The sequence below is a fragment of the Tauraco erythrolophus genome, chromosome 25, assembly GCF_009769465.1.
Source record: "Tauraco erythrolophus isolate bTauEry1 chromosome 25, bTauEry1.pri, whole genome shotgun sequence".
In the NCBI taxonomy this organism is placed as follows: Eukaryota; Metazoa; Chordata; class Aves; order Musophagiformes; family Musophagidae; genus Tauraco; species Tauraco erythrolophus.
The window spans coordinates 2,892,259-2,910,784 of record NC_141489.1 but is presented as its reverse complement, the minus strand read 5'-3'; the positions used below and the strand labels follow the sequence as shown (position 1 = coordinate 2,910,784).

At 46.8% G+C, this 18,526-nt stretch overlaps 2 protein-coding genes across 15 annotated transcripts in view; one reads left to right on the top strand and one right to left on the bottom strand.

Moving 5' to 3' along the window:
* Nucleotides 1-489: 489 nt before the first annotated feature.
* On the bottom strand, nucleotides 490-14,077 carry KAT7 (lysine acetyltransferase 7). 6 transcript variants are annotated; one of them, XM_086626737.1, is made up of 15 exons: nucleotides 14,038-14,077; nucleotides 12,133-12,280; nucleotides 10,651-10,827; nucleotides 10,231-10,470; nucleotides 9,620-9,702; nucleotides 9,295-9,384; nucleotides 8,549-8,647; nucleotides 8,274-8,384; nucleotides 7,221-7,412; nucleotides 6,931-7,020; nucleotides 5,881-6,021; nucleotides 4,296-4,389; nucleotides 3,952-4,098; nucleotides 2,952-3,058; nucleotides 490-2,314 (listed from the first exon to the last, which is right to left on the bottom strand). In XM_086626737.1, the coding sequence occupies exons 1-15, from the start codon at nucleotides 14,050-14,052 to the stop codon at nucleotides 2,213-2,215; spliced, it is 1,836 nt and encodes a 611-aa protein (XP_086482863.1). In that variant the 5' UTR covers nucleotides 14,053-14,077; the 3' UTR covers nucleotides 490-2,212. The 6 variants fall into 6 exon arrangements, with proteins under 6 accessions (XP_086482863.1, XP_086482864.1, XP_086482865.1 ...); XM_086626738.1 differs by lacking the exon at nucleotides 9,295-9,384; XM_086626739.1 differs by lacking the exon at nucleotides 10,231-10,470.
* Nucleotides 14,078-14,313: 236 nt separating this feature from the next.
* The window catches only part of FAM117A (family with sequence similarity 117 member A), a 33,191-nt gene continuing 28,978 nt past the window's right edge, over nucleotides 14,314-18,526 (top strand). For 4 of the 9 annotated variants that reach the window (XM_086626753.1, XM_086626743.1, XM_086626748.1 and 1 more), the window contains exons 1-3: nucleotides 14,454-14,590; nucleotides 15,216-15,323; nucleotides 17,924-18,061. The gene's annotated coding sequence lies outside the window, so the exon portion shown is untranslated. The other 5 variants (XM_086626751.1, XM_086626750.1, XM_086626747.1 and 2 more) reach the window with 4 other exon arrangements.

Below are 18,526 nucleotides of genomic sequence, written 5' to 3'. Positions count from 1 at the left end.
ATTTTATATCAGAGAACCTATCAAAGGCTCAAAATGTTTGAGAGATGTGCTGAACTCCAAGCTGTTTTTTGAAGATCAGAGACTTCGCTGCCCCAAGTCCTCCCACAGTACCAGAAGCAAGAAAGTCTGCTGGTGGAAGCACAGAAAAAAAAAGCTAAAAATCTAGGGCCATCACTTTTAGGATAACTCCCTTCTTTCTTCAAGGAACTTCAGGCTGACAGATGCTATCCCAGTTTTGTGTGACATCCTTAAGTTTCCAGAACCTGGCAATATCCATATGCTCCTCACGGTAGCCTCTGTGCACAATAAGCTCTAAAGTGAACACAAAAGCTGTTTCTGAAAGGTTCAACCTAGTCACAATCCTTAATACACCAGGCACAGAGACGGGTTCAGAATTAGTCCCTTGCAACATAAAGCAGCATCATCACTGGACTGGAGACACAGAATAGCATCTGACTGAAAAAAAATAAAAAGAAGGCATAATCTTGAGCAGAGAACATGCTTTATTGGGAAGTAGATACAAGAATAGCACATTCTACCACATCATGGGAACAGGGTTTAGCTTCTGCACAAGAACGGCCTTCTTCCCTACTCCACAAGAGATCTACTTTGTTGGGTAGTTTCATGAATATCTGTAGTTAGTTACAATACAGGAGCAAAGGGCATGAGACAGCAAAATTCAGTAATGCCCACAAGGTACACAGCACGTGCTGATGATCTTTTTTTTCTTTTCCATTTTTTAAGGAGGCAGAGAAAGGCAGACAACCATCAGAAGAGCAGTAGAGAACTTTTCCACGTTAGGCTGGGTGAGTGGTTAACAGGAAACGGCTCCCACCTACCAGGACATTGCAAGTGCTTCATTTCAGACACCATTCCATGGGGAAGCATTGGAAGGTTTTGGTGAAATCGGCACTATATGACGCTGCCATCGTCCACCCCAAGATTGTCCCCCTGTTTAATCACACCAGAGCCATATAGGAAACTTGTGGCACAAGGACAGTGGTTACACTTGAAAGCCATTGTAGGATAGTTTCTTCCGGTGGTGCTGACGGGAGAGAGGAAGTAAAATCTTTTTTGTTTTACCAAGACAAACAAGAACACACTGCCAGAGGAGCAAACCATCCACACGGCTAACTGGAGCTGCCACCGATGCACGGAACGTACACTGTAGGCAATGCCACAACTGACCATATTTGCACTGTAGGGTTTCTGTGGCTGTTTGGACAAGGCTAGCAAAAATCTCTCTGAAGTTTTTATTTCTTCAGTCTAGAGGAAAAAATCCTCTCCAATACAAAGAGACCTACAATTCAAGGAAGACTACTCTGGGGAAAAAAAAACTTCTCCAGTGAAATATACTGAACAGGCTGTTTCTGTGTAAAGGAACCCACTAACTCCAAGAGATAAACCAGGAAAAACCAGTAACTTATGATCAAAGAGGTGTCTCCAACAGATGTGGTACTGCAGTAGCTCCAGGAGCACATACCAAGAGCAACTCTATAAAGCACGTCAGACCACGATGTTCTCACACTCTCAGCCTTGACTCCTCCAGGGCAGCACTAACAATCACACCACTCGGTTACAGGATAAGTAAGCTGCTGACTGTACAAGAGGAACTATGTGAAGACCTGCTATATTATATGGAAAACACTGCTGGAAGAGGTGTCATGTTACCTTACTAAAGCTATTTGATACAGGAATGGAAGAGTCCATCAGACAGGACTAGTTAAAAATGCTGAAGTCAGTGTAACTGCAGCTTGTTGGAAAACCAGACTTTCCCCAAACAAGCGTTATTAGACCTTGTTCAAAAGCCACAGAAGTTACCTCCATTACTCAGAACGCAAGGAACCTGAAGGAAGAAACAACCAGATTATAGGACACAACACAACCTCATCAGAAGAAGAACGTGAGGGTAAGACCAGTGACTGGACAGGTACAGTACCAGATATCAGAACTCCTTGGGCCAGTGCTGCTAGGAGCTTCGTTTGGGTCCTATACAGATCCAATCCTTGCAACCTCATTGAGGCCGAAACATAAAGTTCCTCAGAACCAGCGTCTGTGGTGTGCACAAAAGATCTGGGCCAGAACAGTACCAAGGGGAACTGATCTTTCGGGAGGGTACTGTACCAGCCAATCACAACAGCAACAGATACAACAGAGATCCCTAGGGTACTTCCTACTGCTGGGGTTCACTGGCTTCAGGAGTGACAGACAGTTAAGTTCCCTTAGGAGGGGTCCATTTCAAACAGCTGGGATCCATTATCTTGTTGCTGTTGGATCTTTTTGCCTCTTTGGCTATCCATTCATCAATCAGATCCTAAGGAAAAGAGCATGAAAGGGTCATTAAAAGAAATGATCCGTGATGGAGAATTATCCACGGTACAACACCACACATCTAAGTCCACAGATCTGAAGATGACTAGCCTACTCACTGCTCAGCGGGACAAAAATAACATTTCCTCCATAGTGCTTTCTAGAAATCCTTCTGACCACACTGATAAGGCTACTTTGAGCTACAAAGTGAAGTCTCCAGGAGGAGAAAACAAAAGAGAGAAGCTGTTGCATTTGGGGATTTATAAACCACTTGTCTTAGTGGGTACAAACAGGACTCATTCAGGATTCCATTAATTCCCTTCATTTCTATGTCATCCATTTGCCCAATAAAGAGCAGGCATGATGAGGAGCACAGTGGGAATGTTGATCCATTGCTCCCCTAAAAAGCCACTTCCAATGAGCAACGTTTTTCCACACATCAGTAAAGGAAGGCCAATACAGTGTATTTCCACACTACTGAAGAACCAGGTGGATGCCCATGTCATATTTGATCAGCTAGTAGCCAAAAGGCTGGAAAACCCAGCACGATGCGAAGGGAATACTGACTGCAGCGAGTTCACATGAATGTAACAGCTAAACACAACGAAGCAAAACGCAGAAATAGCTACGGCAAATCTTACCTGTCTTTTTAGGACCAGGTGTTTTCCCTTCCAGTACTTGAGCATCTGAAGCGCCTGCAACGTGCTAACAATGTCGACAGGGTTCACCGCAGTCTCCTGGCTGATTTCTGCAAACCAGAATCAGTTTGTGTTAGAGCAAACTCCTCCTCAGTAGCCTGTAACTGTTAGTTCTCAAATACAACTTATACACGACTCCTTTTGAGGCGATATACCCAAAACGCCTTGCAGATATTGAAGAAGGCACATTCAGGACCACGGTTGCTGCATGACTTGCACCCTTTCACCACCCTGCTTATCTGTAGCTCTGCTGCACGACTCGCCTTTGGCTCCTTTCACTCTCGAGGGTGGCCTGATTGCAAAGAGCTTGAAGAACCACAGGCTACGGGTGCCCTGCAGAGCTGCACAGAAAGAGCCCAGCTCACCTGCAAACCGAAAGCCAGCCTGGACATCACAATCACAATCAAATCATCACAGTGATTTAGTGATACTAATTTTAAGATGCAAGTTAATAAGGTGTAACCATCTGAAAGAAGATGTAGCTGCTTCTTCAGGACTACCTTGGTATCTATAAGAAATGCTGCACACTCCTAGGTGCCATAAACATAAAAATGCTATTAAAAGAAGTCCAAATAGTCCTAGTACTTTTCCAAATAATTTGAAAGCCTCTCAGTGGAGCCATTTTTCTTTCTAAAATTAACATTCTGATCTACAGAAGGACAAAGTTCTGTGCTGAATCTTTTTTTTTTTTTAAATATATATTTTTAAAAGAAACCACCAGTACATACTTTCAAAACTCTGCAAGCTTATCTTTAATGGTGGCAGGACTGGAAAGGAGCCACATCCTGCTATAGGATTATTCCACTAACTGTGCTGCTACACAAACACCTATTTGGATGAGTCAAGCATGACCTGCCTCATATTTCAGGAAAATGAGTGAATGAGATGCACAGGTATGTTCCTGAACCAATTCACTACAAGTTTATCCAGCTGGAAAACATACCTTTTATAGAGATCTCTTTTCCTTGGAAATTATGCAGGTAACGAAGGAGAACTTCCTTCCAGTAACTACGGTAGCTGATGAGACCTAAATCAGACAGAGGGCGTTCCGGAGAGCCAACTTTTTCTTCGACTTTAGAAAGCAAATAGCCTGCAAAGGAAAGAAAACCTATTTATCCTTCCTAAACTACTCTCTCCTGGCTGTTACCCTCTTTAGCACATTCAGAAACCAGTTAGTAGTGAAAACTGCTCAACCACCACCACCACCACAGACACGTTACGATTCCTTGGTGAAATCGTCACGTTGGACAGAACATGTTTCCAGAATTTCTCTCTCTCTCTACTTACTGAAGTCAATGAGCATTTTGCCGTAACCTTGCCTCATATACTGAGGCATCGTCAGGATACAAGAAACATTGTAGTTGAGAAAAGAATTCTTCTCCTAAAAACAAGAGCAGAGAGGACAGATGAACAGGTCTAGATCTGTACGAACAACGGGTATATCACAATCCCAACAGACTGAACAAGCCTGTGCAACTGATACAAGGCGAAAGGAGCAGCAGCAGCAAAACCTGCCTGACAACAAGGATCACGATCATCCTTCGGCTACCAACCTGGCTTAGTGTCTTTGTTAGCCATTAAATTGGGTGTTTGGTGGACAATTTTACACCTAGGATGGCTGGCCATGTACCTGGGAAGGAGCCAGTAACACTCTCACCACCACCTCTGTCACCTACCAGGTTGACATGCAACAAGAAAGCGACACAACAGCAGCACTACAAGCACGTGGTGTATATTGACACGTTCAAAGAGGAGACTCAGACACACTTATCCTCAGATCAATGCAGGTTTTTCTGTAGAGCATTTTTTTTTTTTTTTTTAAGATATTTATTCAGTTTTGGCTCAGGTTATTTAAGGAAAATAGTTTCCTGCACTTCATTTGGGAGAGTATTCTCCTAACTACAGAATTTCCCTGACTGAAAAGTCTAAACTGGTAACTGCGTTGCACGATACCACCATGTCCAGAAGGATCATCATTTTTACGTACTGAAGAACAACGAGGAAATGGCTTTCACCAATGTGCAGCAGAGATTAAACACACAGATTGGCTATTTTTAGGTAGGCAACATGTCTGAGCAAGAAGCTGAGAAAACTGGCTCCTACTCTAAGTTTGGCCAGTGACTTACTTGTGGGATCTGCTTAAGTTACCTGAGTTATGTCTCAGCTTCTCCACCCAAGAGTTTTTAATCCTACGAGCAATTTATTAAAAAAAAAAAATCATGGTGACTGATGCTTATTTTAATGTATTTTTCTCTACATTTCTTTACATTTTCTTTATCATTACTTTTGCCCACATTTAAGACACCACTGTGCTTCCTAGCAACAGCAGTTCATTTGAGCTGATTTGGTTTCTGCTAGTGATGAGGAAAGATGCTACAGTAAAGCACCTGCAATCCTGCAGCAAACAGCAAGAACAATTCATGCAGATCAGGTTTGGAACCTCATCTACTCCCAAAAGCAACAAATTTGGGGGTCGGTCTCTTCTCCCATGTTAGGAATGACAGTACAAGAGGGAATGGCCTCAAGTTCCGCCAGGGGAAATTTAGGTTGGATATCAGGAAAAATTTCTTTACACAGAGGGTTGTGAGGTATTGGAACAGGCTGCCGAGGGAGGTGGTGGAGTCCCCATCCCTGGAGGTGTTCATAAACCGTCTGGATTTGGTGTTGAGGAACATGGTTTAGGGACCCTGACAGCGCAGGGGGAACGGTTGGACTCGATGATCTTGAGGGGCTCTTCAAACCAGATGATTCTATGATTCTGTGAAATCCCGAGCCTGCAAAAACTCCAGAGCGGAGATTCAGTGCTGATAACTGGTGTCCTAAACCTCATTCTAGTGAGGAAGCAAGGCATATGTATGGATTTTCAACTCACCTTGGAGAAATAGCCTATCAGGTGACAGCCAGTGTTGTCAGCTTCTGTCATGACATAGAAGAGGAAGGGTTCGACATCATAATACAGTGTTTTATGGTCCAAGAAAAGTTTTGCCAGCAGACACAGGTTTTGACAGTAGATCTGGAAGCAGAAGGAGAAGAGGATACACCTGTTCATTACAGAGGAACAGCCCAAGACCGGACAGAAACAGGTACACATGGGAAACCACAAGAAAGTTTTGAATCATTTGAGAAATGACGTACAGTATTTCCAACAGAGCAGCTGGGTTAGGAAACAATTCCATTTGTGATGAAACTCGATAAGCCTGGCTTCCTAAGGATGGGAACTGACGTTTGCGATATCCATCGCTGAAGGCCCAAACATCACACACTCAGTGAAGGGATGCAGAAGGCTGGATCTCCGCTTGCTTGCACTGTATTGTATTAATCCCACGCTTCAAGGTTCTCTCTGCTAACTAGAAAAGACTCCAGCGCAGAATTTAGCTGCTGAATTTGTTTGTTTGCTCTTTCTGCTGAAGCCTTCAGGACTGGCCACAACCAGAGACAGGGCACGAGCACGGTGCTACTGCCCAGCACTGAATCTGCAGTTGCAGATTCACGTCCCACCCTTCAATTCAGGGTTAAGGACATCGTCCTTAATAACATTAGGCTGCTTCCCACTCTATCCCAAATTTGGCTGAGTGTTCACTGCGGAGGGGAGATGGGCAGGAGCGATCTACTGAGGCCAAGCACAGAATCTCCCCGCTAACTTTCAGCAAGGGATCTTGATGCACATCTTCAAGCACAGTACAAGACAACGGATGGAACTCCTGGAGCACACCAGGGCTGAGGAACAACCACAAAGAAAATGCAGACAAAACCACTGCCAGAATTGCAGGAATGGACAGATCAGACTCTAGCAGCCTCTCTGCAATCAAGAGGGAGAAAAGACCATTTGCATCCTGTTTCTCTACAGGAAAAGCAGTGCCCAGCACGTTCAGAAGACACGAGTCCACATTGGAAACTGGCCTAATGATTGCAGTTAAGTTACCTTGTTCTTCTTCCCATCCACTTCAAACACCGAAATGGAGCCTTTGCGGTAGATTTCATCACCCGGTGGATGTTTCCAAACACATTTTGCCTATGACAGGAAAAAAGAGTTAGGGTGACACTAGTGTTTTAAGGCGGAAAGGATTACAACAGCTACTGGATATATTAGGAGACATGCAGCCTTCTCACCTTCTGAAGTGAACAACTGAGTTAACAACAATAATGTTTTAAAACGTTTACATGCTGACACCAGATCTGAAGCTCAGGAATCAGCTCTGCCCTAACCCTTACCATGTGTCTGCGCAGTATTGTCTGGCTCTTCATGTATTTGAGGCAGAATTCGCACATGTAGAGACGTCCCAGACGAGCATACTCCTCCGGATAGGGAGAGTGATACCAGGTATCCAGCTCGTAACGGCCGAAAGCGATGGTTTTAATCATATTGCTGCCTTCTGTGATCTGGCCCTGGAGCCGCAACTTTTCCTATGAATGAAAAAAATGGATTATTATGTCTTAAAAAATTTAAAAGCAGGTAGAGAGGAAGGGGGCCTATTTATTTCCCCCTAAGGAAATCATTTACTGCAAGTCTTCTCAATTCATCTTTTGGTGTGAGCACATCTAATGACCCTTCCCACAGATCTCTCCTCAATCAAACTCAGAGTTCTGTCCAGAAGCAGGACAGTCACTGACTGTTCCTTTCATCAGAAACCATCTTATGAATCAGCACTTAGCAGCATGCTGAAACAAGGATCCTGCTCTTTCTGTCACCAAAGCAGCATAACCTCCTTGCAACTTCACACTGCCTTCCTCATCTGAAGGGAGAGGATACAGCCCAATGTTCTGCCTTAGATATCCCAGATGCAACTGTCACTGGTAAGCATCAAAGTATCTTTTGGTTCATCTCTGGAGATGGGAAGTAGCTTTGGAAAGCAACTACAGAAGCCTCAGCAACACAAGGTTGTGAACTCTGTTCCACAGTCACCAGCTACTGTTCAGATGACTTTTGTCATTTGCTGTCATCACTTAGCCACGTTTTCAGCAGGTGAAGCTGAAAACTTCTTTCACTGGAAACAAACACCTATTAAATGGGACCGTTACTAATTATTCCTCTTGCAGGCACTGCAGCATTCACGACTGCAAATGCTCAGCTCCAGCTGTGCTTTCAGCAAACCCTATGAATGACGGGCACTTAAACGTTATCCCTAGCATAACTCTGCTGACTTGGCTGGGCTGTAGCTGCTTTTTTTCCAAACTCTGATTTTGCACAAGTGCAAAACCCAGAAAGCATTCACGTTTCCAACAAAGACATTTGCTATGAGATGCATTATGAGTTAGAAGTCTCACCAGGTCCTCAGATGCCCGTGCTTGCGCTCTTCGGAAAAGCTCGAGGTCGTACTCACTCGTCAGGTTTTCCAGTAGAGGTTCCCTAGTATTGCCATAGGTTTGCCTGTGCTCCTACAATAACAAAATAATGGGAGGTTTTGCTGCCACGCTGCTACTAAGCTGTTGAATCTTGCAGCTTTTTCAGCTGAGAACATTGCAGGATGACTGGGAAAGCCAAACTCCTGCTTAGTGGTCTCATTCCAGACAGAAGGGAATGAAAGAATTACTGCTTTTACCATATATTTTTCTTTTTGCTCCTTGCTTAGTCCTGAGTTCCTCTTCTTCCTGAGCTCAGCTACTTTCTCTTTATATCGCAGCTGTCTCTCTGTTGGTGCCTGCAAGAAACCAGAGGTGGAAACCTTCACTAGGCTTCATCCACATCAAACATTCTTCTTCACCTTCCCACCCTCAAGGACCTCTGTCCTGGCTTTCATTTTATGACATCTGCTGCCTCTGAACCAGATCCTGTGCTAATGAGAAGGCGCTGCAGGTACAACACAGGTATGTAAAACAGAAACATTTTCTTCCTACCGCAGCTCGCCTTGGCCAATGCACCTCAGTTCCACAGGACAGGGTGCACTCCTCATGCACTGCTGAATCATGTGGAGAAGCTCAGAGCTGACTTAATGAGTCATCCTGACTCGAGTCCAAGACCCATGAACTGAAAAATGTAATTCCCCTGGTTTTATTCTTTTCTGTTTAGTCAGAGTAGAATTGCAGTTTACAGTTCTGCAGGAATTCTCTTGTCCTACACATCAAAGCACACGGAAAAGATCATGCTGAGAACAGCTCAGCCTCCTTTGTAATGGTGAATGGTGCTTGCTGAACCAAACTGGAGCTGAGAAATCTGAGGATTCAACATGATAGCTTATCCAAGAAGTGAAGAAGGGAGATAAAGTTAAAATCATTGTCACTGGAAACCTCGAGCTGAGTTTTTCCACTTTTAACTGAGCAGCTGCACCACGATGTGCAGGCTGCCTACCTGGTGCCTGGTGGCGTGCCGGTTGTTGTCATCTTGCCGATGGGCCAGCATTCTCTCCTCAATCTGCTTATCCCGGCTCTGTGCTCGTACCTGGAAGCCAAAACTCATCTGTCAGCGCTGCAGCAAGCTGCTATCAAAGCTTTCATCTTTTCCATTTCTCATTTAGGTGAACTTCCTGAACTGTAATTCACAGAAGATTCGACAGACAAATGCTGCTGTCTTACAGCTGAAACATGTTAACTGTATTTTCTGTTCACAAATGACAGGTTCTTGGCATTTTGTTCAAAAAAAAAAAAAAGGAAGATAAAACAGAAGCCTCCTTTACCTTGCACTCATCTGCTGAGAGATTATGATATAGTGGGCATCCCGATATGGAGAAGTGTCGTTCATGTTTTCCAGTTAGGTGTCCTGCAAAGGATCAGAAAAAAACCCTTTTAACATACGATGACAAAGAGGTTGAAAAAGTATCCTAGATGGGCAGATGCCTCATATGAGCTTCTCAAGGAGCATGCTCAGGTTATGACCAGTGTAACACTTCATGGTTCATGGCACAAGCTTTAAGAACAAAGCAGGAAAATCTTTCACGCTAACTCAAAAGCTGCACTCCATGCAAGCAGCCAGGACTACAATCCAGTCTGCAATCTGTTTCTGAAAACCTGCCTCTGGCAGGGACCAGGACCCTGCCTGCAAGCCTCTGCATTTTCCTCCCACATCTGTGCTCACACTCCTAACCTGTTCTTCACCCTATCATCCCCCAAACGCTCCTAGCCAGAAAACACCTCCAGGAAGAATATACCTCTCTATACCCCCTTCTCGATAATACTTCTGATCCTAATTAAGTACATATGGTTAGGATGTTTAACTCAACTGAGCAGGACTTTGAGTATCACAGCAGGAAGGCAAAACCCAACACATTAATCCTGGAGCTGAAATTACCTAAAGAGTTACAACCAGGAGTGGGACATTTCATGTTGAAATTGTAGCTTTCATGGAAGCGGCGGCGCTTAGGGCGGTGAGACAGGTCACTTCCAGAATCCTTCATGGACATGTCCTTGGCAATGCTCTCATCATGGGATACATTTGGACTGGAGATATCAATATCAGACTCTGAGGAAGGGGCATTCCCGGTGGGGGTACGAGGTGGAGACTCATCGTGATCCGCTGCGTTTTTAGTGTCTGAATAAGGATCAAGATGTTACAAATTTGCCTGAAAGAAAGCTTTCAAAAAAATACATAAAGCAACTCCGGACAGCTGTCTCAAACCCTCGACCCTCAGGATATTATACTGTGCCCTCAGAGAACGGAGTCACATGCTCTTTCCAACAGCATGCTGAAAACTTTCAACACCTCACGTACCTCTGTCAGAAAAGTCAACCACTTGCTCAGTCTCTGACCCAGATGAGCGAGTCTGCCGGAGCGGGTATTTCTTTGGAGTCACAGGAGCAGGCTGCTGTTGGCTGCGGGTCACCCTCCTCGTAGAATAGACAGGCTCTTCTGCTCCAAACGATGGTGGATTACGAACTGGGCTGGAATCTAATTCCACAGAAACACCATAATTACACCCACAATAACCACTGTAAGTCAGAGACCAGCCTCGCACGTGCTCTAGAGTCTGTAACACCAACATCTGATAGCTGGGTGTTAACACAGAGTTCTGTCCTGCTGCTCACCGCTGCGTGTCATCACAAGGATACGCTCTGTTCCTCTGAGCTTAAATCTTTTGACACTTTTACCAGCACTGAAGAATCTGGAATTAGATCAGCTTTCTCTGGACTTAACTACTTAATTAACTAGTAATTACAAACCAGCTCCCACTTGGAAATCTAAAGAACCCTTAGTTTAAATAAGCACTATCAGTGTTTAGATAACCCTTGGGAATAGCAAGGCTGCTTCTGGTGTGGAGCTATATTTGGGACCCTGTGTGTGGTTTTGTGATCCTATACTGCTCCTAAGAATATAAAACAATTATTTTGCACGAAAATAATGCTGTCATAACCTAAGAATATCACAGGCATCCCATACACATCCAAACCAGCTTTCCTCTTGTTTTTAAGGCCTAATCACCAGATGATCTTGCATGTATATTTCTTACCTGCAATAAAATTTGTCACAAAACAGATTATTTTCAAAAGTGTGTACATGGAGCAATGGAAAGAAGTTACTATCGACTGTCATTTCCTCCCTGTCTTGCCAAATGGCAGCTTATTAACTAACAGCCAAGAAATGAGTACACTAACACTGAGAAGGAGGACACATTCAATGTTTCCCCTTACAATCTAGATGCCAAAGTAGAAGCATACAAAATAACTGGCAATATATTGATTATGTCTATTGCAGAGTAGGGTCAGCATCAGCAAGTCATGAAAATACATCTTCCCTTGCAGTACAGAAAACCCCAAACAAACAAAGCAAACAAAACCAGCTTTCACCCCTAAATGTGCTCTCTCTCTAGCTTGGCTCTGGTACCAATACAACTGACTAGATGGAAAGCAAATTTTGAGAGTTTTCAGAAAAGTTAGGCAAAGCTGGCAGCAGAATCATAGGGTTTGGTTCCCACTTCCTTTAACAATAGATACTTTTTGAACAGAGGAAAACAGAGGAAACTCAGGTTTGACTTCCACCACCAGTGTAATATTTAGATTATATTACCCCATTTGGGCAAAATGCACTTATAAAGACTGCTTTTTGCCTTTAATAGCGAATGAAAAACATTACATATTTTTATTTAGGTACAAACTGCATACATTTAAGTTCTAAAGGTCAGGAATATGGAGTACATCAACTTGTTGCTGAAGGGGCTGCTTTTCTTGTCTTTGTTTAAGAAAACCAAGCATTTACCTTGAGAGCTTTGACTAAGTCTGGCTGAGGAACGGGTCACACGGGCGGATCGTCGTGACGTGCCATCGCTTTCAGAGCTGTCTGTATGCTCAGGATCAGTAGAGAAATCGGAGTCTTCTGTTCCATCTGAGCTGCTGCCCGCATTCCTCTGCAACACCACAGACCCAGACATTAGCACAGGCACACTTAAACTTGCTATTGTATTTCATAGGATCACAGAATGGTTTGGGTTGGAAGGGACCTCAAAGATCATCTAGTTCCAACCTCCCTGCCATGGGGGGTTTTATACTATTAAACCAAAAAAGAGAGAAAATATTTGATGCTAGATAAATTCAAGCTGACAATCACATGTGCAAACTAACAAATGCCAAACGTATTACTATGGAGAAAATATTTTAGTTTAACAAACACGCAGTGTTAAACAGTGCCTTGAATAATAAAGTTTCTGCAAACTGATCCACTAAGAAAGACAACAGCAGCACCTGATTTTACTTAAACCAAAAGGTAAATGAAGTTTCGAGGCGGGAGAGGTGACCATTCCCGGCCCACCCTGCCGAGCCCACAGCACTCCCAAACCACCTAGTGAACTAGTGAAGGGTTCGGAGAACTTGTCCTGTGAGGAGCGGCTGAGGGAGCTGGGACTGGTCAGTCTGGAGAAGAGGAGGCTCAGGGGGGACCTTCTCGCTCTCTACAGTTACCTGAAAGGGAGTTGTAGGGAGATGGGGGTCGGTCTCTTCTCCCGCGTTAGGAATGACAGGACGAGAGGGAATGGCCTCAAGTTGCGCCAGGGGAAATTTAGGTCAGATATCAGGAAAAATTTCTTTCCAGAGAGGGTTGTGAGGTATTGGAACAGGCTGCCCAGGGAGGTGGTGGAGTCCCCATCCCTGGAGGTGTTTAAAAACTGTGTGGATTTGGTGTTGAGGAACATGGTTTAAGGACCCTGACAGCGCAGGGGGAACGGTTGGACTCGATGATCCTGAGGGGCTCTTCCACCTAGATGATTCCATGATTCTGCGATCTGCCCGTTCAAACCAGCAGGGACAGCCCGGCAGGGCCCGAGGCGCCACGGGAGCGGGTGGTGGCGAGAACAGCCGGGCGTCGGCAGCGGCCAAAGCGACTCCTCACCACACAGGTGGAGAAGGTCGACGGGTCCCGGTCAGGGCGGACAGGGACACCCCCCCCCCCGAGGAGATGGCGCCGCGGCCGGTGCCCGCCTGAGGGGAGGGGCGGGAGCGGCCGCCGAGGCCCCGCGCGCACAGTGGCGCGAGCGCGGCCTCCGCGCCGCTTTGTTTTGCGCCCAGCGGAGACCCGCCGGTGGCGGCCAATCGCAACGCGCGTGGGCGGAGCCGAAAGGGAGAGCCCGCCAATGTCCGCTTGAGGAGCGAAAGGGCGTGGCCGTCGGGCGTGAGTGACGGCAGCCACCAGCCAACCAGTGCAAACCTCGCTCCCACAGAAACAACTGCGCGGCGCGGGGGAGTGAGGTGGGGGAAAGGAGAAACAAGGCACGCGCGGGGAGGTGACGGTAGGGGGCGTAGATGGGCAGCCGCAGAAGCCAATCAGCGCCCAGACCGGCAAGGCAATCCGACCAACACGGGACCAGCTCTCTAACTACCTGCCCAATCGGAAAAGCCAAGAGGCAGACCGCGCTGCAGGCGCGGGGGAGGGTAAACGATAACCGTTGGGGGCGATGAGTGACGCGCAAGATAGCCAATCGGCGCTCAGCGTGCTCGTGCGGGAGCCACTCAGGGAGCGAGCGGGGCGGGCGCTGGGGGCTGAAGGCCGCTATTTTCCCCCCGGTTTTGTCCCCGTGAGAGGTACCGGAGGGGGTAGGAAGGGGGTAACGCTGTAGCCCGACTCTGCCGGTTCGCCTGCCGGGCGCCTCCCCGGTTCCGCGGCCGCGCTCACCTTCCTGCGCGGCATCCTCGGCGGGGGCGGGGGCAGCGAGGTCGGCTGGTCCCCGGCGCCCCCGGCCCGCGAAGCGGCGGTCGCCGCCGTGTTAGCGCTGGCGGGCTCCGTGGTGACAGCCGTGTCTCCCGTCCTGCGGCACGTCTGCTCCGGCGGCGCCAGCCCGCTCCCGCCGCCGCCAGTCCCTGTTCCGCGCTCGGTCCCTCACGCTTCCGCCGGGACACGGTCCACACCCCCCCGTCACGTGACGCCGAGCCAGCCTCACGCCAGCGGGGGCTGCCATCTTGGATTCGGGCAGGTATCCCGGCGGCGCCGCTGAGAGTGAAGCTGCCGGCGGCCATCTTGGGTTTGGGCTGAGGGCTCTTGGCGGGGGCTGCGGCGGCCATCTTGGGTCTGGGTATGAAGCCAGCGGGCTCGCGGGGAGCGGAACGGGTGTTTTCCCCAGGGAGCCATGTTGAGTGCGGGCAGCCCGAGCCCTCCCGCTGGGGCCATCTTGGGGCCGGGCAAAGGCGCGTCGCCGGGTGCACGGAGTGGTTGGGGGTGGAGGAAGGCGGTGAGTTCCCGTTGCTTTCGAGGCGGAGGCGGGCAGCGTCCCGCCGAGGGGGTGCCCTGCCGGAGGGAGCGGCCTTTCCCGGGCCCGGCTCCGCGCGGGGCGGGCCGTCGCAGGGCCTGGCGGGCCCGGGCGGGCCTGGCTGCGCTGCGCTGCCTCAGGCTCTCGTTCTTGTCGCTGACTGATCTTTCCGCGCGCAAAATGTCGTCGGGGGGGGGAGTTTTCTCGTCAAGCTCTGCCTCTGTAGTTGTTTGCCGGGTGAACGCGAGCCGTCGCGTTTCTGCCCTGAGCCCATGAGGTGCTTTGTAGCTCCCCGGGGCCGTTAACCGGGGCCTGTGGGGCGGGGAGGCAGCGGGTTCACCCTGGGGGGTCCCCTGCGTGTCCCTGGCTGCGATTAACCAGCTACCGGCCTAAATGTAACATATCGATAATGTAGCATATCGATAACAATCATTTCCCGGGGGAAAATAAGGATGTTTACTCGAACACGTGATTTCTTTCCAACTATGGTTATCTTTAGGGATTATGAAATTCTTGGGGCCTAATCGTGTAATCCTCATGAGTGCGTGTCATCCTTAGTCATGCAAGTAATACTGTTTCTCTCGTTCCAAATCGTTATTGCTCCTAGATGACTCCGGTCCGCTGTGAAATTGTGAAAGGCAAACCTCCTGAAGAAGTCAAGATGAAACACCTCTGCTTTTGCCCAAGCAGAGAGGAACGGGAAGCAGTGTGCGTGGTACGTGGAGTGGGAGTGTAGGTATTGGTTGCAAATAAGCCCACACTTTGTCTAAAAATTGTGCACATTAAGCCCAGGGCTAGGGATGCATGAACGATTCGTTAGCAAGTCTGGTTATTTCAGTGAACCAATTTGCAAACCGACTCAAAGGTGGCTGCAGGAGAAGACACTGCTGCACAAATGCACAAATTCTTCCTACTTTAAAAGAAAAACAATAAAATCATAGAGTCATAGAATGGTTAGGGTTGGAAGGGACCTCAAAGATCATCTAGTTCCAACCCACCTGCCATGAAAAGACTAAGAAAATAAAAAAGAAAAGACTGCCTGGAATTGAATACAATTTCAAATGGCATTTGAGCCACAGTCTAGTGCTAGGCTCATGAACGTTGTGCTCTCAAGTTATTAGACAGACTTGAAATGTTTAATTTGAGATGAATTTTGGGATGGACTAGGGCGTCACTTCAAAGAGCAGGAGGAATGGGAACAATGAAAAGTAGTGTACTATTCCTTAATGGAAAGAAAAGGGAGGAGTTGGTGTGAACGCTTTGTAGTTGCTCATCTCCTGTGTGTTTTTGATGAGAGGAAGCTCAGGCCTCACCAAAGTGAATGTGTCCAATGTTGCAAACTGGCGAAGGGCTCTGATGGAAATGTGGGGCAGTTAGGAGCAATAAAAAAAGCTTTCAAAGAGCTTGTAGATGGCAACTTCTTCATCCTTTATCTCTTCTTGTGTTAAATGGAGTCTGCCTATGGTAGAAAAATGGCAGTTAGCTTCAAGACTGGTTCTAACAGCATATTTGGACCTTGCAAATATGAAAATTAAATTGCAGGTTTGCTTGAGTGAAAAAGACTAAAGGATCTGATGAGCATGTGAAAAGTTGCATGTTGCTGTGTCCTTACATAGTTGCTAGTTGGTGATAGCTAAAGCATTCCTCTTTCAAAAACTGTTATGTGAGAGCTATAGTGCTTAATGGTGTCAGGTAACCAAATAAAATATTAATTGGAGCTTTTAGGTGTTACTGAAGCTTATGTCTGAAATAAGTTGTTTATGTTCATGGACATTAGCAGGACTTACCACCGCCAGCAGGATGTTATTGGAAAAACAAAGCAAGCAGAAGTGGGTGGTGTTTAATAACTTTCCTAGAGGTGGCAGTGCTTGAGTAGAAGCCAGGAATCCAGTTCCCCAGGCTCTTACCATGTCCGGATAAAACGGTAATGCAGTCTCTAAGTCCTTTGTGCAGCTCAAACACCGAATTGACATAACTCTGAAGGATGCACTGCGAGTAGAGGACAGAGGAAGAGGGCCTTATGTCTGCCAGGCTGTCTCGTGCTCTCAGAAGAGCAACGATCAGGTAGTGTGGTGACCACAGCAGAGCTTGTTCAGTATCTGTGTGTCTACCAATAGGACAAGCTGGAGGGATTTAACTTGCTGGTACTACGCTTCAGTTCAAACTTCAGCCCAAACTTAGGAGGCTTGTGGCAGAGATAAAAATATATTTTTCATTAATTCATTACATGAAGGATGTGTACAGCCCTTGGCCGTGTGCTAACGATCTGTACTGGAGAAGCTCCAGCCCTGGCGTTTGTTGGAGCTGAAAGTGCAGGTTTGTTCTGGAGAAAAGCGCAAAGGGATGTGAAACTTGAGAGGCTGCAAATAGCGACAGGTGCCTTCCATGTTGGCGTCACCACTAGATGTCAGTGCTTGAAACCACTTCTTCACCCTGAGCGAGGTGTGGAAATCGGGAATTGGCCTGGGAAAAGAGGGAGCCGTTTCTTCAGGGTGCAGAACTGGTGTAGCTTCTGCTTACAAGGATCTCCACTGGGGTCAAGCTCCCTTTAATAAGGTTCTTAAGACAGACTTGCAGTCTCTTAACTGTCAGAATTTTCCAAGTAGGAAACGAAGAATTTCGTCATGCTACACCAGAAGGTTTATCAACTACTCGATGACTTGAAATTTAAAAATCGCACAAAAATGATTTTTGTTTTTTAAATCCTCAATTATTGAATACGTGTAGGTGCCAGATTGCCACTGATGTCGGCAGAGTTAGCTGCCTGAAATCTCTTGGCCCTGAAGATCTCACTGAATCCCCTGGAAACTCCCTAGGCCTTGAGCCTCACTGAAACTCTTTAGAACTTAGGCTTAGCTACATTCACTGTTGTATTTAAAAAAATATCTTGCTGAACCTTAAAAAAATACAGGCAACGAAAAGGGAATTTTCACCAAAAGCAATCTCCTTCAACAGGTTGAAATTAGGTTTAGAACTCTAATCTTCCACTTTGGTTCCCCCTTGCTCTGGAGGTATGGCACTGAGTGAGCTGCCTGCAGGATCTTAATATAGCCAACAGTTATATTAGTGGTAGAAACTCTTCTGAAGCAGAAGAAATGCTTGTCAAGTGCTTGAGGTCTCAGTTTCCGAGTGCTTTATAGATGTTAAAGCATTCACTTTCCTTGCTCCGGGTGTTCTTTGCCGTGATGCGTTCCTGCAGGGCTGCGTTACCTACTTGAGCGTGTTTGAAGGCAAGGAAGGGAAATGGTGTAGAATGAAAGAATACCATAAAACTACCTCAAGTGCTCTACTGGAATAAATCTTACTTGCTTTTAGGCATCGCCTCAGCCCAGCTCTGGGGGCCAGAGTTACAGAAAGGCCAGGACAATGCCGGAGTGCTGCAAAAATCCAGAGCACTGGTACACAGATAGGAAGATCCAAGATGGCTGCTTCTTGTCCCTTCATCTTCAGAAGGTGAGTAGAGGAGACTTCCCTCTGGTTTGTGTTTCAGGTTAATATTTTCAAATGTTTGAGTTTTAGGTGTGGTAGGTCTGGGCAGTAAGAGCAGTATCAGGGAACCTCTGGAGCCAAGCTTGAAGAATTCCTGATCCAATTTGATGTGTCTTAAAGACCCATGTGAGAGTGCATCACTGTCTCTCACTAGGGCACTTTTAATCTAGAATAACTGAGGGTTACTGCTGTTTGCTGGCTGTATTTTTGGACAGGGCCTGAGCAACCTGATCTCCATTGGCCTGGCTCTGAGTGGGGGCTGGAGCCGCAACTATTCTGTCACTAGCTGAGAAACTTGAACTTGGTTCTTGACAAAGTGTTGTCAGCGATGTGCAGCCAGGTTAAATGCAGATATATGTGTGCAAGTGGTAGGAGGTGCAAGGCACAGAATTTAAGGTGGTGGAAAGTCTGCTGTGGAACCTGGGCTAG